The sequence below is a fragment of the Aphelocoma coerulescens genome, chromosome 1A (assembly GCF_041296385.1).
Source record: "Aphelocoma coerulescens isolate FSJ_1873_10779 chromosome 1A, UR_Acoe_1.0, whole genome shotgun sequence".
NCBI lineage: Eukaryota > Metazoa > Chordata > Aves > Passeriformes > Corvidae > Aphelocoma > Aphelocoma coerulescens.
Window position 1 is genome coordinate 12,903,312 of NC_091014.1, and position 24,284 is coordinate 12,927,595.

Consider the following 24,284-nt stretch of genomic DNA (forward strand, 5'->3'; position numbering starts at 1 on the left):
GGGTGATTCATAATTCAAACACAATCAAAACCAGCACCAGGATACATACCCCTTTGTTGTGTCACCTTCAGTTTACAGTGAAAAAAAACCGACACGGAAGCTAAAGCTGCCAGGCACAAATTCTGGAAGTTGGCTCCGAAGTATGTCCAAGCAGATTTCTAAAGGAAGTAAACTGCTTTCCAAAGCCAGATTTTTCATAACTGGGAACAGTATTTCGGTATAGAAGAAACATACTGTGCAGTGTTCCTGTTTGGTAAATGAGAGAAATCTTGACTTCTATTTGTTTGGTACCTTTTATTCCCATAAGCTAAAAGAAGGCAAGCTTTCTTTACACACATTACATAGGGGTCACCCTATTTTTAGTGTATATTTCAGTTGGGTGCAAATTATACTCAATGGACTTTTTAGAATATTTTTTCTATAATGTAAGCATTTTTAATTGCATTTCACGTGTTCTAGATAGAGCACTTCTAAAAATTCTCAGATCATTAGAAGAATCCTCCATATGCATGAATACAAGCACAGATGCAAAATCTTTGAATGAGAAAATGTTTTAATGATCTTTACATTCATTTTATCAATTAATCTCCATTTCTATAATTAGGGTTTTTCATAGCAGAAAATTTACTAATATTTTAAATTGATAAACAATGATGATAGTAATAGTAGTAGTAATAATGTTGATAGTAATACTATTTTTCTTAAAGAATTTTTAAAAAATCAGTAAGTAGTACTCCAGGGGTTAGTTGACATCATAGAAAAGATTTGCTGATTATGGGAATACCACAGTATTCTCTATATTTTAATAGTTAAACTAAATTCACTTATCAACACGAAGTCAACATCTCTTTCTTACTACCCATGCATAACTTCTGTATTTTAACTTGTTCTCAATAAATATGATTATTTTTTGGCATCTGGGGCCAAGCAGGGCCTCCGTACTGCAGTATAAATGCTATCATATCTCTGAAGTACAGCAAAAGACACCTTAACATGTTCCTTAAGGGTAAAAAAGAATGACCAGTTGAGGAACTGTAAATGTGATCCTAGTGGGATAGTGTATCAGAAGACATGGCTTCTCTTTTGCATCAGTCTTAATCCTTGCACTATTTAACATCTCATGTTCTCTGGAATAAGTATCAGGAAGTACTTAGTGAAAGTGGAGAGATTATAGCAGATCATCCAGCTGTATAACCAAAATGCAGCATGGTTACATCAATGGAAGGTCCTAGAGCAGCCCAGAGAGAATTCTGAATAAAATTCCATCAGCCTTTCATCTGTGGCCAGTGAGAGCCAACAAATGTGGTAGAGTCAAAGATGGTCAGCTCCATCCAATTTCTGCCCTTCTTCATTAGCTTTTTCCATGTTTTACCCAGTCCTTTCTCAGTCTGAATGTTTATTGCTTGTCATTCTGGCTCCATTTTCCTTCATTTGGCAATTCAGAGAGGATGCCATTCTTGAATGTCAGCCCAGTCTTTGAACTTAGCCTTGCTTTGAGCAAGAGCTTGGCCTAGCTGAAATCCAACTGTCCCTTCCAAGCTAAAGACTTAGAATATTCTATGGTTCTCCATATTTCTCACATTTGGGGTCCCAGGGTGCTAAAAGAGAGGGTCTCTCATTGAACTAATCATCATCTGGATAATTTTAAACTCCTTCCACAGTACTTCTGAGAGAGAAAGAGAAGCTTTTTAATCTTGTCTCCTTATTACACCATATTGAATATATATTTCTTTATATAGGAAAGTTATTTAGAAGTCAATGTAAACAGGAAGAATGGTGACATGCTTTTTGATTTCAGCTTGCCAGATGTGTTCCTTGAGATTACATACAGAACAAATTATTCTCACACTAATTGAAAGCTAATGCAGTCTTTATTTACTTATTATGTAGCCTTTCTGAGAGATCTCAGTGGCTTGTGGGGTTGGCTCTAAATCAGAAACATCTGGAGAGTCTGATCCAGCTAACATTCACTGCATAAGCACCAACTAGAATGATTATTTCTTCTGAAGTTAATCTTAAATAAGCAAGAGGTTTATCTCATAACTTGTTTATTGCATATCAGACTTTATCAAGTTCTTTATCCTAATAGCATCACATTAGGATGCACTGTACTGAAAGTAGAACCATCTATATACAGCTTCAGTCAAAATGGTCTTTTTTAAGCATTCATTTCACAGTGATTAATTGATTCTACATTTTTTTACATGTCACTAAAGGAAAATAAGCTGAAAATCTTTTACATGCAACATCCCTCAACCTTTCTTCCCAGTCTTGCCTTGCAACACATATAGCCTCGTTCTCCTCAGCACTTGTTGTCAGGGATCCTGAGCAGGGAGCAACAGTGAATCCTTCCTCATCTGTACTGGGCAGCAAGCAGGGATATCATTTTGATGAGGAAAACAGGCATCTCTATGGTGCTAGTCAGCTACTGTAAACATCTAAAGTGACTGAAATCAATAGTCTTCTAAAAGAACCTATTCTCTCCTGTTGAGTATTAAAGTTTTAAAAAATTCACCTACCAACATTTCACATTTAACTTTCTACTCACTTTTGGTCAGATGAATCCCAACTTAACCATAAAATATTTAGATTTCTAGTCTACATGAGTCAAAATATTTACCCCTACAGCCAGTGGTGGATAATAAGCACCTGAAGAGGATTACTTAAATAATTTTATTCAGTCATTGCCTGGGCAGCTTGTTCTCTCGGTTTTCCCATTATGCTCCATGGACTAGAGAGAAGTCTGGATGAGAACTTTAGGTTAACTGACCAGCCAGATAACACGGGCACATGAGATGAGTCCTGCCCACACACCAGAGGCAAGCATAGTTAATAATCAGTTATTAGAAAAACTCTGCATTATCACAAAAGCTGAAATCTATCTCATGCACTCAGGCTAAATATGGAATCCGATTTATGCTACTATAGAAAACAGCCTGGATTTCTTTATAAAAGTGCAGTTAGAAATGTAGACTACAGAAAATAATTTGTATTAAATATATATTAATATCTTTATTAATACTTCAAGTTTTATTATAAAATTTATTTGCTTTTATATAATGGACTTCTGTAAGTCTTTACATGCAACAATTCACTCCTTACCTAAAAATGGAAACAAGTAAAATTAGTATGGCTTACATTGGATTGAAAAGTTGCTTTACCGATCAATCTTTTAACATAATTGTAAGTAGGAAATCAGTGAGGAAATTTATTTTTAATGAACTATCTCTAGGAAAAGTTCTTGGCTTCTGACTAAATGCACTTTCTTTGGAAATCCTGTAGAAAACATAAAATCAATACTGATAAACTTTGCAGTTGGCAGAGAGTTTGGTCCATGTCATTGAATAGATAAGCCATTAGTGATAAAGAGCAATGTGGAATGCTTAATAAATTAAGCATCAACAAACAGGAAATGTTTTTATCCAGTCATTGCAAATTAATTCCTAAAAGAGAGTAAGGAATGCAACCCAAACTTGTAAAAGTGCTTTTGGATCATTATGTATAATCACCTAAACATAGCAACAAAATGAAAAAGGCAGATTCAGAACAACTTCTTAAAACTAAAGGTTTTATTTATATTTCTGTTAGTAAGATACCATTGGTAAACTATTTTATTGCACTTATTATTAAAGTTAAGAAAATCAATGAGCTCCTGTTCCAGATAGTCTTTCCCTGCTTCTTCCATCTTATTTTTCCAATTTTTCCCATTTGCTTCAAAGTTACTTTGTGTCACTTCCATATACTATGCAATGATCAAGCATCTTGTAGAAGTCTTATCTTTAACTAAAGTTTCTCTTTTTTTCAGACCTGAAATATGGGATTTCTATAGGATTTTCCATACAGTTCTTCATTAGCTAAAGTAATGGCTTATTCAGTTGTCCATGTGCAAGGTAGATGGAAAGATATTTCCTTACTACCCAGCTCCTATAGCACGACTCCTTTCCTGTGCAGACAACTAGGCATATAATTTCAGAATTTATTTCCTGTAGTACTCTTGCAATTAGTTGTTCATTAAAAGCTTGTAGAAATGAAAGAAAATGACTTTGCTTGGGAAAAGTACTCCAAAACAGAGCTGAAAGTATAGAAACCAGCTAGTGAAGAATTAGACATTAAGAGAAGATGTTTTGGGTCACATAAAGAGTACTGGTAGGAGTCGTGTTGTTGGATGATCCTTTTTCAGCAGATAGGAGGCACAGTCCCTGACTTACAGCTCTCTGGGTATCAGTCTACTAGCTATAAAACTGCTTCAAAGACATTTGTGGTTGCCATGAGTAAATATTTACCTGAAACAGCTGCAGCCATCCTGTGTGTCAAGCAGGTAACAGCAGTCTGATGGAGAGATCTCTTTGGTTTCGTCCAGGTGTGTAGGCTGCCTTTGTTCCTCTGAAAGTGTCTGAGTTAGTCAGGTCCTCCTGCAGTGAAGACACCCCTCCTTCCTGAGGTCCTGATGGAGAGAGATTTCCAGTGGTTGTGGGTTCTGAGCAAGTGGAAGAAGGGTCAGGGCAGAGAGCTGGAGATCTGCAGCCTAATCCAGCAACCTGCTGAGAGGAGCAAAGAGTAGACACATGGGCTGCAGAGGGAATGGGTTGAAAATCTTCTGGGGACTAGCAGGGAGCATACAGAGCTTTTTATAACTCAGGGAGTCATCAATTTCACTGGGAACAAGGACCTCCAATGTAGGGACACCATGAGCAAGGCAAGCTGTTCAGAAGTTTCTTTGATTTCTATATGCTCCAGTTAATGACTTTACATCTTCCCCATTTGAAAACATATGTATCTTAGTGCTATTATGATAAAGCTCTGTGGTTTGGGGTTTTTTTTTTATATATATAACCAAGCCTTTGGAACTGTTATGAGTCTAGGCAGATCAAAGATAAAATCTTTGGCCAGCCTGCGATCCAGCTCATGTGGGAAGAAAACACCAAATCGAAACCACCTATATTGCCACAAAATAGAAAGTAATTTCTTCACCAGTTTGATATATCCTTCACCTTGCAGATTAAAGGCTTGAATTCTGGGACTAAGAACTGAAGTTGCTTCTCCTTATGAACTGATAATCATTTCTGTGGCTATGTAATTGTGAGTTAGTAATGAAGAAACAAAAATCACACAGAAATTCTAGAGATTTCAGAGATTTTTATAGAAAATTGCAGCAGCTTTACAATTGGGGGTGATAAAGACAGAATTAATATGCATTATTATAATTATGAAGTGAGAAAAAAAGAGACCCAAATTGAAATATACTGCTATCACTTTCTCCTTCGCTACTTAAAGCCATGAAATTTATATTTGGTAAAAAACCACAGATGTCAAAGAAATAAAGAATAAATAATAGTGGTTTAGAATGCAATATAATAAATAAGAAAATAATTATTTTGTGTATTGAAAATAATGTTGCAAATTAAAACAAGGAAATTTAGGAAAGAAAAATAATGCCTCTGAGATTTTTGCAGATAGGGGATCAGGCCTAGTCTGTAGAGAGTGAGTATTAATGCTGAAGTACTCAAAATCTTTCTATTTTTTGCTCCTCTCTGTTGTCTGAAAGATAAAGAACTGCAGTATAACAACATATATACTTTTGTCACTAAATTTAAATGCATCTATTGCAGAGTACTGGTGTAGAATTGCAATTCAGTTACATTTCTAACTTGTTCCTACTAGGAAAGAGATTAATAAAAATTCATGACTTGTGTTTCTACAGAGGTACCCATTTTTATTCATTAATATGTGATAGCTACTTGCACACTGGTTTGGTTTTTTTCAGTTTGCCTCAACAGTAAGTAAAATTTAACAGATTAAGGAGAATTATTGGTATTTGCCGTGTCTCCCATTTAAGGTCTCTTTGTATGGCAGAACACAAAATTTTCAGAACATTCCTCAGGGAAAAAATTGTTCAGTGGAGGATCTGAAAATAATTTTGTCTTCTCTTGCATATTGATTTTATTTTCAAATGGCAGCAAAAAATTTCTGAATTACTAACTTCTGAGTAGATGGAAATATAACTTTTTTTTTAATTTGAATGGGTTTGCAATTTGTTTCCTCTATCCTATCAGTCCTAAACAATATTTTAAAATTCACCAAAGAGAACGTCCACTGAGAAATAGAGCAACTTAATCTAGAACTGTCAGTTGCCTGATGAATCAAAAACTTTTTGATGGTATAAGAAGCAAAGGCCTGTTTATAATAGGGTAAATTACTTCACTCTCCATGTTATCAGGGACATCTAATATTTAGTGCTTGCTAAATATTAGATGATCCTCCTAAAGGCTAGATGGTCAGCAGGTATTTTTTCTAGAACCGGAATAGAAATTTCATCTGAGATCCAATTTATTATGTTTTTTTACCCATTAAATGTTCAATACATTCTGGAAATGCAGATGCTTTTCACAAAAATGGCTTTAGACAATTACCATTAACCAATGAAAACTCCCTTTGCTAAAAGTCTTTAATTAGAATTAACCTTCTCCTTCCTCTTCCCCTGAAGTAGACCCTTTGTTGTTGATCCCTATGACATGAATTATACTCAAGGGGAAATTTCCTCTACGAACTATTTGCTATCCTATCTGATTGGGATTATACACCAGTAATCCTGTATGATGACTGGGTAAAGAGCATACAGATCTACACTTAGTGTCTTTTTATTTATCTATTCTTTGGGGAAACCCAAGGAGAAAGTATGATGACCATTGCAGATTAATTGTGCTGTTCATCCAGATTCCTTCAGCCAGCTATGTTCTTCAGGCATAAATTCAGTTTTTGTCTTGTGATCAAATGGGGATACTGAGGTATAAGGGTAAACTGAGGAAGAAGATATTTTACAGATCCAAAGGCTACATCCAAGTTTGTTTTCTTATGCAGTAAGTTCTGATTTTAAATAAGGAGGGACATACATGCTATGTACCCTAGTATGTCTTTCTAAAAATGCTAATTTTTAAGGTCCACAAGGTGCTTCACGGTTGTCAACACCATAATCTCCTCTGTTTAACTTGTCATGTTTATGTACTGTTCCAATTTTCTCAGTATTGAGGGGTTTATTTCCATTATGTTGAACACATCATCTAAATCTCAAGTCTGAAACCAATTTATGTTCCTCTGAGAGACAGAGCACTGTCACAGGGAAAAAAACTATTCACAGTTTTCTTCCTTTTCCTTGTAGTATATTCATTTAATACTTATCACTTCCCAACTATCTTGTCAGGATCCTTTTTCAGCATCATTTTTTAGTGTTCTGTTCATTAACTTTTTAAAGTACTGCACAGGACTACATGTGACCAGCACATAATCTAAACATCATAAAATTCACATCAATACTGTTCTTCTCTCATTAGACTTCAGGACACAGCTGTTCTTTATGTTAATTGCTCAACTCCAAACTTTCAGGAATTCATAAAAAACTGACATTTCTTAATGGTTTTTTGCAGTCCAGGTCATCTTGATCAATTTATCATGCTTTATACTCTTCAGTGTTCTGTACTGCAATAATATCATGCCCATCGATCATTATTACTCTCTCATTTTTTTCTTTCAGGCTCCTGTGGTCTTATGCTAAACCTTCTGAACTTCATGTCATCTTAACCAGTATAATTTAGATCACTAAAATTATCAGCAAAGCTTTTACTAATTCAGTTTTGTTCTTCTTGATAAGTAAGTTGTATACCGAGAGTTACGTCCTGAGTGGGAATGTGAAAGCAAAGACATTTATCTCTACTGACTACGTGTCAGTGTGGACAGTATCAAATCTTCAGCAGCTCAAAGCAAAGTGACTACCTGGAGGTTCAACTGGGGAACTTCAAATTTAGAGCTTTGCTGTTTTTTTCACAGTTTTGTTAACCTTTCTACATGGGCCTTACACTAACATTCCTTGCCAAATATTCTGCTTTTCAACACTAAATATTTTATTTTCACATCCAAGGCTTAATCATGTAAACCCTGGCTCTTGTGGTAAACCTTGTGGCTCTTTTGTTTCTCCAGTTAGTCTTCTCTTTCACAGTCTCCAACTGTTTGTCAATCTTTTTGTTCTACCTGAATCCGCATAGCCATCAATAAACTCATCTGTCAAGTTGGTGTGAAGGAGCAGGAAATTGGAAATTAATTATTACTTTGAATAACATCTGGATCCAAAGCATGAAATAAGCATGCTATTGCTTATCCCAGCTTTCACCACTGTGGCGAAGTGGCATGATTACCTTTTTATTATGTTGCCATTGAGTGTTCATCATTCCGCCGTGTGGTATGAAAATGAGCCAATTATGGTTAACACACCTGAGCTCCTGACGCTTCCCATTGCATCCCACAGAACAGATTTCAAAGGCAACTCAATAAAATTTAGAACCATGCAGACAGCTTGATTCATATTAAACACAAAATACTGAAGTTACTACGATGTAATTTAATAATGTCAAGCAGTCAGAGGAAGCCAGGAGGTTCTCTAAGTCTCTGTAACTAAACTTATTGCTTTATGATGAACTTTTGTCCAGTGCTCCCAAATCTCAGAGAAATCAGGAGGAGTGAGACTCTAAGCTCATTAGCAACATCCAGGGCCATCTGAGATGCACTGGCATACCAAAAAAATCTTCAGTGGAATGGCAGAGTCAAGATGACAGCTGAAGCTCTGAAGTCTTCCGTAGATTCTATGTCATATCTGCCAATCTAGGACAGATTTATGAATAACATTAGGTATGGCACCCTGCATACTAGACCTGTGTTTCTGCATCTGTGTTAAGTTCCTAATTCACAGACTATGACATGAAAATGTACTTGTCTGAGTATCAATATCTAAATTTGGCATAGGTGTCTGTGTGTCTATTATAACTGACGGGGAATTTAATAAACTGCTGACATGTAGGCATCCTATTCTAGTGAGATGCCCTTGGATATTCCACATCTCTTCCCACCAAAGGTCCTTTGTCACAGTTGGCCAGACCAGGAGGATACACATGAAAGCAAAAGAATGGATTTTTTATTGAATGCTTTTCCCCCACACTTGCTGAAGACATTTTGCGAATGTATTTTCATGAAGAGGACTTTAGGGCACTGTATTAAAACAACTTATGAGCCATCTGCATTTTAACAGAAAATATTTGGAACATGCCTTGATATTCATCAACGTGACATACCATAATGTAATGTGAGATTTCTTTATTGGGCTTAGAAAGTGTTAAAGCTTAAATGGGACCAGAATCTAAACACATGAAAGAGCAGAGAGAGTGATACAGTTAGGCAGAGTTTCTGACTGTCAGAGAGCTCCGAACGTACGATGCAGTATCCCTGAAAAGTTTTGAAGCTTAAATTAGCTTTCAGTAAAGCCAGGCTGAGTTGTCAGACATGTTCTTAGCAAGCATACAAAGTCTTTGTGGGTATGGCAGCACTTGCAGGCCCTTCTAGAAGCAACAGCCACAAGCTGTCAGGGTTCTGAAGTCTCAATTTATATTCCAAATTATGTTGCTGGTTCTGTGTGTATGACACATAGCAGGTTTATCACCTTGCTGTGTCTGCTCTGCTCAGGGGAAGTTGCATTCAACAATATGTTTTTGCCCAAGACAAGGCATCACTTTCATTACCACCTCTCACAGCATTAGAGCAGTACAGTCAAGAGTGTAACTGCTAGTCTGGAGAAGTGAACCAGTGACCCTGTTTTTAGCAGCAGTCATTGGACAACACACATGAGCAAAACTGGAGATTCTTCAGGAAAAATTTCCCTTTATCCAAAAAAAAGGTTCTTTTTCATGTCTGTACAAAAATATACCCCTGACCTTTTCAAAATGTTGATAGAATACACAACCTGTGAGAAAATTTCTGAGATTTCTTGCTCATCATATATGAGTGCCTATGCATGCAGACTTTTGCTAATTGGGTTAGTATTTAAATAAAAAAAAAAATTTAGACTTCAGTGAGGAAAATAACAGTTATTCCAATACTGCCTGCAGCTGCAAATCAAAAACTAGGATATGAACCTAAGAATTTGAAATTTTAGTAGAAAGTTCTGTCATAAAAAGCAAGAGGCAAGGCTCTTCCTCAATTCCATAAGATACCCTTTTCTACTCCAGGTCAAGTTGTCCCAGTAAAATCTGTTCTGCAGCAGCATTTTCTCTGTTTCAAGACATGGCTGTGCTTCAGATAATATGGTTTGCTATCAGCAAGGAAATAAATCTGGAAGAGAGTAACATTGTTCTGGTAATAGGTGTCTGAAAAGAGAAGACCGTTTGTGAAAAAATGAGACATTCTATAGGTGCTTAGTATCGAAGTTTGTCCTTGGAAAATAATTTCTTGTTGACCACATACAAAGCTTGTTCCAAAAATGTGGTTTTCTGCAAGTTGAGATTTTTATTATTTTTTCAACCTCTAATATATTTAAGCTGACATTTCAAAAATTGTCACTAACTGTTGCATTTGCCTCTGCACTATTTTAGCTATGATTCAGAAATTCTCTGCCTCACATCCATAATAATTAGAAGGACATGGTACTTGTTGGTTTTTTCCTGGTTTCATAAATTATTTTAAATCTCTGACTGATAAGCAATTCACAGAGCTGTAGCAGCCAAAGAAAATAAATACCTGTATGTCCATCAGAATGTAAATTAACTCATTACTATGCCAGCTTCTGACCTTTTCTGATGGCTGTATTCTTGCTAACAAAGGCTCTTTGCTATTCATGAAAGTGAAATTTAATGGTAGCTTGAGATTCTCTGGTGTATTTTAGATTACATTCTGATAGATTCAGGTGACCGGTGAGGGTTCCAGCTTGAACAGCAAATACTTCTAGCATTCATGACTTTGAATAGCCATCCTTTTTCTAATTATCTGTGAAGATCTGAATATTGTTGAAAATGTGTTGCTTAAGCAGGCTAGGTCAGTGAAACTTCATGAACTGTGCAAAAAGTGCTCCTATGTTTAAAAAGCTGTATATTGATACTACCTGATCTCACAGTCATTCAGGCTTTTGTATCAGTTCTATAAACATAGCAAATTAGAATCATTGAATCATAAAAAGGTTTAGGTTGGAAAATACCTTAAGATCACCAAGTCCAATCATTAACCCAGCACTGCTAACCATGCCCTAAAGTACCACATCTACACATCTTTTAAGAACCTCCAGGGACAGTGGCTCAACCAGCTCCCTGGGCAGTATGTTCCTGTGCTTGGCAATCCTTTAGGTGGACAATTTTTCTCCAAATAAACAGTCTAAACCTCCCCTGTGCAACTTTAGGCCATTTTCTCTTGTCCTATCTTTTGTTACTTCGGAAAAGAGACCAGCCCCCACTTCACTACAACCTCCTACCTGAAATGTGTAGAGTAGTAAGGCCCCCCCTGTGCCACCTTTTCTCCAGGTTTAACACCCCCAGCTCTCTCAGCTGCTCCTCATCAGACTTGTGTTCCAGATACTTCACTGGCCCTTTGCAGGCCCTTCTCTGGGCCCATTCCAGCACGTCAGTGTCTTTCTTGTCCTGAGAGGCCCAAAATTGATTCAAGGTGTGGCCTCACCATTGCTAAGCACAGGGGAATGATCACTGCCCTGGTCCTGCTGGCCACACTATTGCTGATACAAGCACAGATATTAGCTATAGTGAGACTTCTCCCAGCTGCTTATAGAATATTTCACCTGCCTCTTCACCCTGTTTCGGTGGTCTACAAAAGATTCCCACCCTGTTATCTGTCTTGTTGGCCTTTCCCCCGATTGTTACCATAAACACTCAACCCTGTCATCACATCACTAAGCTACAGACAGTCAAGACAGTCCCTGACATACAAAGCTGCCCCACCACCTCTCCTTCCTTGCCTGTCTCTTCTGAAGAGTTCATAGTCATCCATTGCAGCATTCCAGTCATGTGAGTCAGCCCACCACGTTTCTGTGATGGCAATTATATCATAGCTTTCCTGCAGTACCATGGCTTCCAGTTCTTCCTGTTTGTTGCCTGTGCTGTGTGCAGTGGTGTAGACACACTTCAGCTGGGCTGTTGATCCTGCCACCTTGTTGCAGGGAGAAAGCCTAATTCATGTGTGACCATTGTCAGCTGCTTTCGTGGTTTCTAGCACATCAGTAACCCTCATGTCTCTGCTGCTGCATGGATCTCCATCCCTTACCTCCACTGAGACAGCAGACCAGAGGACCTCACTAGCCCACTGTCCCTCAAACAGTGACATGCAGCCCCCAGGCTTACCTCTAGCAAGCCTGGTTTTATCCCTTACTCCTTTCAAGTGCAGTTTAAGTCTCTTTCAATGAGTCCTGCTAACTCCTGTGCTTAGATTCCCCACTATGAGACAGCTGTACCCTGTCTGTTCCCTGAAGTCCCGGTGTTCTCTAAACCACCCTGTTATCAAAAAAATAAAACCCACACTTGTGCTGGTGGCACCAGGGTCAGAGCCAAGGATTGATCTTCTGGGTCTTCCTGTTGTTTCCCTCACCATTTCCTGCAACTGTAAAAATAGAGGAGAACACTACCTGTGCTTCTTATTCTTAATCAGTCATCCCAAGGCCCTGAAGTCTCTCTTGATTCCCCTCTAACCTCTTGTTGCAACTTTATCGGTGCCTGCTCGAGAAATGAATAATAAATAATAATCTGAGGGATGTGTCAGAGTAGGAAGTTTCCATATCTTTAACCAAGGCCTCAGGGAGGCAACAGGCTTCCATAGGAAGTGGGTCTGGGCTGCATTTTGGGCCTTCTGTTCTCTTCAGAAGGGAGTTTCCTGTGACAGTGACCCATTTTTTCTAGATTTAGAAAGCAGCTTTGGCACAGGGAGTCGGCCAACTTGACCTCAGCATCACACCCATGCTGGATGAACCACCATCCTTGTTATGTTTGGTTCCACTTGCAGAGCCTCACACCTGCTATGCCTGGACATCCAGGAAGGTGAGGCAGTCCCAGAGGAGACGTGCATTGGACAGGCACATGTCACCACTGCCACCGATCCCTTAAGTCACTGTGTTCAGCCAGGGGGAAAGGATAATAAATTCTCTCTATCATGTGTCTTGTCTGTCTGGGGAGCCTGTCCCAGGCAAGACAGTGTATGAAGGTTAGAGCACAGTGCTAATAATACCAAGGTCGTGGGCTCAATTCCTGGATGGGCCATGCACTTAAGAGCTGGACTCGATCCCTGTGGGTCTGTTCCAACTCAGAATATTCTGTGATTGCAGTAGTCTGATGCCCTTACACTCCCCCTGATACTCCTCAGCCTACTCACCTCCTCCCAGAGCTGTCACTGAGCATGGGAGCTCCTCACTGTGCCAGCAGTCCTGGCACAAGGGCAGTGTACGGCCTGGCACTGGTGGCAGCATGTTCCCACTGGAGCTCCATCTGGGCAGCCATGTCCCTCATGGTGGGTACAGAGGTAGAGGCTGTGTCTTCCTGCCTGTAGCTGGCAGGGTTTCAGCACCATACCTGTGTGCCCTTCTGTGCCAGCTGCCACCAGACTGTCACATCATGCCCTGTGTGCCCACCATGCTGTTGGTGCACATTAGAGATAGATCCCTGGCCATTAGAGATCCCTAAGGGTTTCTTTTATCCTTTGGAGGAAGGCTTGGCCCATTGCTCCTGGTCCTGTCAGCCGCTGTGGCATGAGCTGCAGGCTGCTGTTGGCCCTCCTCTGAGCTTCCCAAGTTCAGGAAGCTCCCCCATGCACCTCACTGGAGCACTCCACAGCCAGTCATGTCAGCACCAGAGCCACTAGCCTCAGCAACTTCAGTAGGATGAGATCAGGTACAGTTTGCCACGGTGCTCCTCTACCTCTACATCATTTCTGATAAACTTCTCTGTCTCACACTTAGTGCTGCATGTCAAGAAGTCTGAAAATCTGAAGAGCTGAAATATAGACTTGTACTCGTGATGCCCCCCAAGTCATCTGGAGTGGAGATAAGCCAGACAGGGTGGCACTCCAATGGGGTCTAAAGATCTAGCTGACCTTCCTTTGAACTGTCCCTGCTTTTTGCCTAGTACCTTTGATGCCATGAAGATTTTTGCCTTTTCTTTTATACCCCTGTTATACCTTTTTACAACTTCTGTATTCCTAGTGCTTTTTGCCTACATTCTTGGACTTGTTTGTCAAGCTAAGAGACTAAACATTTTAGAAGCTTCGTAGCTAGGGATCAGTGTGCCCCAGACCCCAAGGTCCTCTCCAGAACACATTCTGTAAACCAAGATAGAACCATCCAGGGGAAGGTTCCTTGGGAAGGGGGGCTCACTTGAGCCTCTCATTGAGGAATCTTTGATAGATATGCTAATTAGTAAAACCTATAATGTTATACCTGATGTTGGGGGAATAGACTTGGTGGGGTGCATCTCAATGCATATGACCTGGACGTGTGCACCTAAGGATCCTTAAAAATAAATACCAAGGTAAAATCCCTTTTCCCCTTCTAACTGTGTATGACTCTTGATTTTAAGACCAGGAAAAAGCATCACCTTCATAGAGTGATTGTAGGCAGGAATGTATTCATTCTTTGGGATTACTTTTCATAGGTGTAGTAGGTCAAAGAGTGAGAAACAGTGATGATTTAAACTGGAGCACTACTTCTCTTGCAGTTTCACTTGGGTTGAAATCCAGAGCAATTGAGTAGTGGACCATAAAGCAAAATGCCAGCACAAGCAACTACTGAGAATCAGTTTGTACCACTGGGAGTATTTTTTTCAGGAAAAACTGGGTTTAGTAACATCTGAGCATATCTATATAGTCATAAAGAAAACAGACATATTTCAGAGTTTTATTAATGTGAGCCTGCATTTGATACAACTGATGACTGTAATTAGCCTTCATCTCAGTGCAACACAGTGCTGTATCAGTTACTTGCCATGATGCTTGTGTGTAGCCTACTGCAAGGAAAAGTCACTGGCTCTAAACATATGGAATGTTGTGGCCTGATCAAAGGTAGTGGGTCATTCATCTCACTCTGATGTGGGATGTGTTGATTTTTGACCCATTGCATCAGGTGCCATCCCAGCTAAAGACCAAAGGGATCCTCCACAGCATGGCACCATCACTCTGAAGGACAGCTGGCAGCAGGACTAGCTAACTATGCTTGAAGAGCTAGAGCTCCCAGTCTTCTTACACCTACTCTTTATTTCAAGGTAAATCAACTTTTTGTTGTTGCTAGAGTAAGAGCTCAATATTTAGACCTGTTTCAAAAAGATAGACCTTTGAAAAAATATTATGTAATAATGATTGATTTTGTTAGAAATGGAACTAATGGCCATTCCCTATACATCATCTGATACTTTAAATATTACATGATCAACTGAAACTTTTTATCACCTGCTTGTTTTCATAAGTGTTATTTCCATTTATTTTCATTCATTGTCTCCTTTTAGATTTTCTTTACTACAGTATATAAATTAATTTAATGTACTACTTCTCATTGATCATGTTTCTTTTCCTCTAAACGAGAAAATATTTGAAGAGTAATTGAATTAATGTTATATATTTGTTCTATGTATACATAAAAAATTACCTCTCCCACAAGTATTTTTGGAGGGTATTTTAAATCTTAATCAGTCAACTCAGTGCTAGCATTAGTTCTGTCCACCTAATCTGACCACACCTAACATAGCTCAACAAAAGGTGAACATACAGAGGGAGAGACCAGGTGTAAAGTGAATGGTAAGAAACAGTTCCCTGCACCCTGCTAATGCTGAACACCTGAGTCTGAACTCTCAGTGTTCTCCCCTGTCACATCCATTTGAAGTTAATGAGTATTTGATACCTTTGGAAATCAGGCCCACACAGACAACTGATAGACATCTCAGGGATTCCAGTAAGAGAAAGAAAACACAGAAAAAAAATCTCCTGCTACAGTAAATTTATACAGTAGCTTTTCTAGAAAGGAAAACTTTTGCTGAAGTGTTGTCACATGGATGTTGATAAGATGCCCATGGAGTCAGTTAATGCTCTGGGAGTGCTCATCAGCCATCTGTTCAGTGACTTCTGAGCATCTAGGAAGGAGAAAGGTCTGTTCAGTGCTTGAGACAGCTTTGCTCAGGATGCCATATGCAACAAGGATATTAAAGCACAAAAAAAAACCCCAAGAAGCCCAGTGAAAGCCAGTGGGCTTTCACCCATTAAAAGTGAAAGTGTGACAAGTGATGTGCAGGGATGTTGACTTGCCCTGAACATTGCTTTAGATTAAAAGGCTTTGTGTTTGATGCTGTTGAGTTCCTCCCTGCAGCACACGCCGTCACTGCAGAAATCAAACTGTTCCCAGGCTTCAGTTTAATTATCCATACACATCTGCCACAGAGGTGAACATCATTAAAAGTCCTGTGACTTAGCAATAGCTATGTTAGTTACTTATGATCCTACCAGGTGTGAAGAACTTTTCCAGGAAAAAATGCAAAATAGTGAGAATAATGAAGATGAAAATGTAGTGAAAATCATCCCCATGGGAGCAGAATAATAACCAAGGGCTGCTTTTGTATTACTGACATTATGGAATTTGCCAAATTCATTATTTTTACTGAAAAAAAAAAAAAAAGAAGAAAAGGAAACAAATCAGAATTCTGTCTTGCAAATGCTCTAAGTTCTGCCTGATAAGCTGCTTTTAGAAAACTAAACTTTTCAACAATAAATCCTTGCTGAAGTGTAAGGCATATGATATCTGTAAGAATATTTTACAACAAAAGCATACTTAAATTTGGATAGAAGAAGGAGTAGACACGAGTGTGATGTGATTTGTCTTTTGTTACAGGATATCTTCATCAAAAAGGAGAAGTACAGTAAACTGAAGCTGGAATTTGCCTTGATCAGAAAAAAAAAAAAAAAGGAAAAAAAAAGTTTTTTCTCTCTAATATATTTGAATCCAAAATCTGTTTTCAGTTCACAGTGTTTTTTTAGTAAAGTTACTACATAGAAACCATCACAGCTCTGATTTCCAGGGAAGCTCGTTTTGGAAGGTGGTAAATACAACTTAAAAAGCAATGTCAATATAGATTTTTGTAACACTGCTTTAATAGAAAATGTTAGTCTGATTTTTAGAAAACATATGTTTATTACTGTACCTCAGCTTATTTATTTGAAATTAAACAATTAAAAGGTCCATATGTGTTGGTCACCAGTTGCTGTACCTTATTACAGTTTAAATAGCCAACCTTGAATAAGAAATCATTATATTCTCAAAACTAATTTTGCAGAATCATATGAGGTTATGTATTCTTATTGTTGCATGCTTACATGTTACCACAGTATTTTCCTGCTAGCACCTGGCTGAATGGTGGTGGTTGCTCTTTAAGACAAGCCAGTAACCTCGCTCTCCTTTCCAAAACTGATGCAGACCTGTACTGGCTGTCTTTACAAGGAATGTTAATAAAAAAGCACAGCAGTCTTCAAAAAATGGCTACAGCTTACATGGTGAGATTACTGTGAGAAGGGGTGGCTGTCAGGCACATGGGTGAGCCAAAAGCCACTCGTGGTAAGAACAGGCTCCATGAACTATTTTTAGCTGGATCTAAGTTGACTTTTTTTATTTCAAATTTTAAATGTGTATGTGGATATGGTGGTGAGGGGTGTTTATATGTAGACGTATATAATATTTTCAGCTACTCAAGTTTTTATGAAGACATCACAAGTTGGACAGCAGGGGTTTGGAAGTTTGGGGCAGGTGAAGCAGAAATCTGGAAGTGGAATGAGGTTGTAAGAGCTTATCCAGTATATGTTTCTAGTTAGACATGAGTTGATCAGAAGGTTAAGCAGTACTAATACTGTATTAATACTTGAAAGATGTTGAAAGCTCCATTCTTTGGAGAACAAATTTCAGCCCTGTTGATAAGTCAGTATCTGTATATGAGCTGATGCCAATCTGCTGGTAGCTGTCATTCAGGTGGGATCCCGCTGTCCCTGGTGGGAAATGCTCACATGGCATGTAATGAGCACCAGAAAGTCAAGGGAAAATGTGGTGTGAAGTGAGGTCAAACTAAATGAAAGTCCTCTTCTTACTGCCCGCTGTAGATGTGGCTGCACTGTTGAGTGGGCACTGAATACACATTATTCAGGTATATTCTTCAGGTGGGATTTTAAACCTCAGTTTTCTATATGTAGAAGATTTGTTCCTGTACTCATGCAGAGTACTATTTAAAAGGGAAAGTTAGAAGGGAAGGTGCAGCATACCTAAGAAAGTGCATTTTGCTTTTATGCCTCTTCATGTGAAGTTTCTTTAACATTTGCAGTGTGCTACATATGCAATATTCTCTTGAATTCTTGAATTTGCAGCATTTGCTGCATGTGTTTAAATAGCAGTGATAATTCTCAATGTTTGGTACACAACAATTATCCATATCAGTCTCATATTGAATAACTGATAATGCCATATATTCTGTAAAAGTCAGTTTTGTTTAGATTGGGAAAAGGATGTTTAGTTCAGATGGGAGTCCAGATCTTATGTGAGACAACATTAAAATTGTCAAGTAATACATGAAAGATGTAATGTAAATTTTGCTTTATGGAACTAGGCCTTCACCCCTGTAGCTTAGCACCTAGCTTTTGGCAGAGGTGAGAGATTATCTCATCTTACATGAGATCAAGGTGTAAAAGATGAAATAAAATCAGAAGAATGGATTTTACTATTAGTCCCAAGGTTTGTTACCCTTAGAAATTTTTGCTTATATAGCATCCTTTTGTGCACATATGGGTTTCCAATTTTTTTTTTTAATTTTCCTTTGGATCTTTTGCTTCTCTGGCATCATATATCTGTTCATTTTCTTAACATAATTTCATGCTGTGTGAATAAATATTGCCTTTTATTTGTTTTGAGTGTAGATGTTGTCATTTGTATGTTGCAGTCTGTGCCCATAACCTCCAAGTTAAATATAAGTTTATCTTCTCCTTGTTTGAGCAAATAATTGAATTTTTTAATTGAGGGATTTTTTTAAAAAATCTTGACTCGATGTATATGTCATTGTTTATTTGATTTATAAATACTTATTATATTTTTAATGGATAGTAAAATTTTTATTATAACTCCAGCATGACTTATTTTTAGGTGGATACAGTAGATTAATAGGAAAAAAAAAATCTTTCAGTTCAATCAGGAGTCATTTTTGATGACAATAAGTTGTGGGAGGTGCACCAGCATCAATGGGTAAGGAGAGTTAACCTCTACAAATACTTTATGAACAACAAATCAGGGTAGTAAGTTGATTTGAGCAAGTTTCAAGTCCTATCTTTAGCTCTGAGAGGAAAAGTACTTTTTAGCTTTCACTCTTATTAGCAGTACAGAAACATAGGAGGTAGTAAAAAGGTAGCCATCTGCCATCCAATAAGTTACTTAATAAGTTTCTGCTACAGAATCTTTAATACTGAAAGTGATGTACAAGCCAGATCTATCAAGGACGCCTCTTATCTCAGCTTGAGTTTGCAGATGGAAAGAAATCTATCTACTTGTTAATAAAGCAGTTTTTATCCAGGCACTGTAGAGTCAGTAAACATAAACCTTTCCAGGATTACTTTTTCAATATACCTTTTTTTTTTAAAAAAAAAGCACTATGAGCTTACACATCAGCATTACTAAACAGCCAGTGTTTTGCTACAAATGGTTCAAGTTCTTTTACACTGCAAGATATTTCAGTCAAAATTAATTAGGTATTAGGGCAGAAAATATTATCTCATTATCACAGAATTCTACAAACCTTAAATGTATGTGCAAATATAATTCCTGTTGTGATTTGTCTGTAGGAAGATACTATCCTAATGCTCTCATAATTTTAATTTTCTTTTTAGACTCACTTTAAAAAAAGAAATAATGAAGTCAGTACTACTCTTTCAGCTGAATTAATTTTTTTGAATGAAAGAGGAGCCTTCCTATTAGATATCTCATTTTAAGCCCCATTTCTGTTTCTGACAAAACAAATGAACTCTTTGGTTTTAGCTTTTAATCTTAACTAGGAAGGTCCACAGACTTTTTTTTTTACCTGCTATTAAATGGAGAATGAGTTTTTTAATGGAAACTGTGTTGAAAGCTGGTATTTTAAAAAACGTGACCCAATACCCTTTGTAATGCTTCTTTTATTTAATACTTTATAAAGGTTTTTAACATTGTACTGCGTAAGATAGGAACAGTGTTTACAATGAGTGTTTCAAATTATTTCCTTTTATGAAAAAGACATATCCGGAGTTTTAAACATTTGTAAGCTACAATAGTTGAAATTTAAGAAAGTCACTGAAGTAAGTTATCAGTCAGTCAATAACTAAGGAAAAGGAGATAACTACTTGTGTAAAAGAGGTAGTCATGTATGACTTCTTGCTAACTATGACGAAAAACCAGGACAGTATCAATATCAGCAATCCTCTCAAGACTTGACCACCTTATCTAGACTGATGAAACAGTTACTTTTCTTCAGGCTTTTCTTCTAAAAAAATCTCTTGTATTATTAGGTTTTGTTGATGGGATGTTCTGAATGCTTCTTCCCAAAGGTGCGACTGCATTTGACACATCAATACCAGGTCATTTGGTGTCTTATCCAATGTCCACCAAGACATTTGGAAGTCCTTTTGATTAGTTCTTTTAATTTCAACCTAATCCCATGCTGTTTGTAAAGTATGGCAATGATCTCAATAGCTCCACTTGCAAATATATATATATATGTATATATATACATATATATATATTTCTATTTTTTCTTAGAAATTATCCCTTATGTTTTGTGTTTTCACCCCTTGTGTGTAGAGAATTTTCATATCTATCAATATTACCTGCAGACCTGAATGAGAATGGGAGCATAGACACTACTTAGCCTCCACTCTTTATGCATCAGAAAAAGCTGCTAACATTATTTTTTGTTTATTTCAGGTTTCTTTTCTCCATGGAAAACTCCAAAGCCTGTAAGTTCCCTTTCAAAATTGTACACATTGAGTTCATAAGATGCCTATCATGCAAAGCAAGTTCCTGTAGACTTTCATCTCCCCATCCTGTTCCCAACTCATGAGACACCTCTCAGTAGTGCCCCAGCACCAGGGGTGGCCTCCCTGCTAAGTTCTGAAGGTCTGTTGACTTGGAGTCTGCCAGAAGTGGTCCGGAAAAAGGAAAACCATAATTTTAAGATGGGTTACAAGAACCAGAAATGTGGTGGCTTAAAATGAAGAGGTCTGGAGGAGAAGGCAGCAGAAATGAGGCCAGTCTAGTCTTCTAGTTGGCAAATTCTTTGAAATTAACAACATTCACTTTTCCTGGTTTACAAGTGGCTTGAGTTTAGCATGCTCAAAGGGACTGTTATTCTTTCTTGCATTAGGAGATCTAGAGCTGCAAATAGTCACACTTCAAATAAGAGCTTGGGCCAGATAACTGACTGAGGTGCCTTCTAATCAACTTTTCTGTGTTTCTGTGATTTTGACAGTAAAACCCAAGGTGTAAAGGCTTTTCCCACTGTAAGACTGTAAGCAATGACTGTATTAATTCTGTTGACACCACATATAATTTTTTGAATTTGCGACAGCATTCACAGTCTAAAAAAATCATAGGCTACTATTTTTGGTTGTCTGGTTTGTTTTATTGTTGGGGGGGGGATTGTTTTGGTTTCTTGTTTGTTTTTTTTTTTTAATTTGGCTTTTTTATTGAGATTTGACAGACCTTAGAGCAATTCCTAATTCTCAACAAGGGTGTGTAGAGGAAAATAGATCCTGACAACTCCTAAGAGCAATAGGAATAACAATAGCAGTACCTTTTAAAGAGCTTAGAGCCTTCTTACTGGGGAGCAGGCAGAGGAAGTACATTGAATCTGAACAACTTTATATACTCTCCTATTGGATCTCATGCTTAAAGTATACCAAAACAATTTTTGTATCCTTTCAAGTACAAATAGCACTTAATTAATCAGCTGATGCAACTTCATCAGACTGCTTCAGCTTGTGGTGGTTTTGGTGTAAAAGGACAGAATCTGTATACAATACATTGGAATAAGTCTTGCATAAGTTGCTTTATTCATCTATGGAGCAGGACATTCATGAAAATAAATCAGGTTATTAAGGTCTAACTTGCTTTCACCATTTTAAGGCTCCTGAATGGCTGGGGTGATCAACCTTTAATCTCAGATAAAAAATGATGACATAGATAGCTTGGAGCTCACTTGTTAAAGATACTCATTTGAAGACCTCCTCCTGTCCATACTTAGCCTCTTCATGTACACATCAAATATATAAATATTAGTTCCTGTGGTTCCTATGTATATAGTGCATATATTATATATGTATATCATATATAATATCAGTGCAAAATGACCATGAGCAATGTCACCAAACCATTGCCTCAATTTGGACTTGGTACCCTGCACTCACTACTGTGCTTACTTTCAAGAATGCCTTCTTTTCTGAAGCAGCATCATGATAACTCACATTACTGAACACTAGGTGACTGTTTAATTAGTTGATATGTGTTTGGGAGATATAATTCCCCTTCTGTTTATCTACTTATTTAGCTGGTTGAACTTCACACTTGAAGATTTAGAGCTAACCAGGAACCAAGAATTAGATATATGGGACCCAGTAGGGTTTTGCCAATTGTTCTCCAGTTTCCTTTCCTTTCACTAGGGTAAAGTTTGCTCATCAAAGATAATTATATTTTCCTTTCTTTTTTTAAATCTTTCTTTAAGTATTTTAATTTTGTCCAGTTTCGCATTTTGAAAGAGGTAAGTGGTCTATTTCACCAGCACTTTCCAAGAAATTAAGAATCTTTCACTTTAGGCAGACATGGCCCTTCATGTCTTTCATCTTCATAATGACACAATAGATAGCTTGGTTTCACTGGCTTGTGTTCTTTTTTAGATTCCTAACGGAAGGTAAAGCCTAAACATATTTCTCCTGTAACTTCCTTGATCATAAGGAGCTTGAATTGAGCTCAGTTCTCCTTTCCTATGTAGACGTAGGGGTCATAATCAGGTGTGTTTCTAGAAACCTTTGAATTTACACTTCCATAATGCAAATATGTACTGTATATGTGTTTATACCTACTTGAGGTCATTTCTTTAGGGCTGTCAGAAGTAGTACTGTGATATTCATGTGGCTTACCACACAAACTAATTTACCCAAAGGGTAATTATTTGCAGAGGATAAATTTGTCTTGGTATAAGGGGTATCTGAAGGAACCCAAGGTACATTCCTGTACCTAAGCTATTTCAATGGCAACTCAGGTATTTCCATATGCCACTGTATTGCACAGAATGTACATACCTAAAGTTTTGAATGAACCAGCCCTACTTACTGCTGAAATTCTGACAGAAGCAGAGCTTGAATTATACTACTATTTTATAAAAGAATGAGGTCCTCGACAACTAAAAAAGGCCAATATCCATAATCTGTTTATTCTTAAGTATGAGTCTGGGATATTCAGCAGGACAGTTATTCAGCATATTCACCAAGGAGGACACTAAAACATCTGTAGTTCACACATACTTGGTGTGAAAAAAGCCTGATGCAGTTAATCATCAGAACAGAGTAAAGCCTACCTGCTGACCCAAACACATTCTGAAACCAAGGAACTAAAGACAAATGATAATCACAGAATTTGTAAAGCAAGTTCTCTGTAAACCTGCAATCATCTTTGATAAAGCTCTGCTGATACAACAATAGAAGTCAGTGGAATTTAATTACAGATCAGTTTGTTTCCAAGAGGCATTTTTTGTGTAATTACCATCGTTGGGTTACGTGTGAGAACACGCTGTTCTGGAGGCTTTACCACCCTTGTCCTCAGGAGAGGTCCTTCCTTGGATAGGAATATCCAAGTACTCATTTCCTGAGATAAACATTTGTGTTTTGTTTAATTTAGCCTCTTCAAATAAATTTGCTAATGCAATTTGATTAGTAGCCAACTTCTTAAAAAAAAAAGCAGATCCTCAAGCCTTCTTTTGCACAGCCTATCATATCTTCAAGCTTGATGTACATGTAAGGCTGCTAAAGACAGTCTTGAAAAAAGCGTGAACTTAGGTGTCTCATGCATAGACAACAGGCTGCTGTGTACTTCTTTCCTGGAAATGATCTGGAAGATTTGAAAGCCTTATCCTGTGCTTGGAAACTTGGTTGTATAACGCAAATTTAGTGGGGTTTTTTTGAACAGGAGATACTTGAATACATGCTGTAATAGTTTTCTCTTTGGTTTTGATTTTCTTTTGGCTTTGGTTTTTTAAATCTTCAATTGAAGCTGTAAATTCTGCTCCCAGTTACAGTTATCTACTTCCCCCTGGGCAGCTAGTTATTTTCATGCATTCTCAGAAGATACAGCATTAAGGTCGTTCACCTGCTACACAGTCTGTCCCTTCTTTGTTAAGCACTACCTTGTATTTTGATGATCTGATAACTGTCTTCACAAACCCACAGATTCC

At 37.7% G+C, this 24,284-nt stretch overlaps 1 protein-coding gene across 10 annotated transcripts in view; it reads left to right on the plus strand.

Annotated features, from left to right (window-relative positions):
* Positions 1-24,284, plus strand: part of MAGI2 (membrane associated guanylate kinase, WW and PDZ domain containing 2) — a 725,755-nt gene that overhangs the window by 612,984 nt on the left and 88,487 nt on the right. For all 10 annotated transcript variants that reach the window (XM_069035710.1, XM_069035728.1, XM_069035720.1 and 7 more), the window contains one exon: positions 20,765-20,796. In XM_069035710.1, coding sequence (XP_068891811.1) covers positions 20,765-20,796 — 32 coding nt within the window. The remainder of the gene's footprint in view (positions 1-20,764; positions 20,797-24,284) is intronic.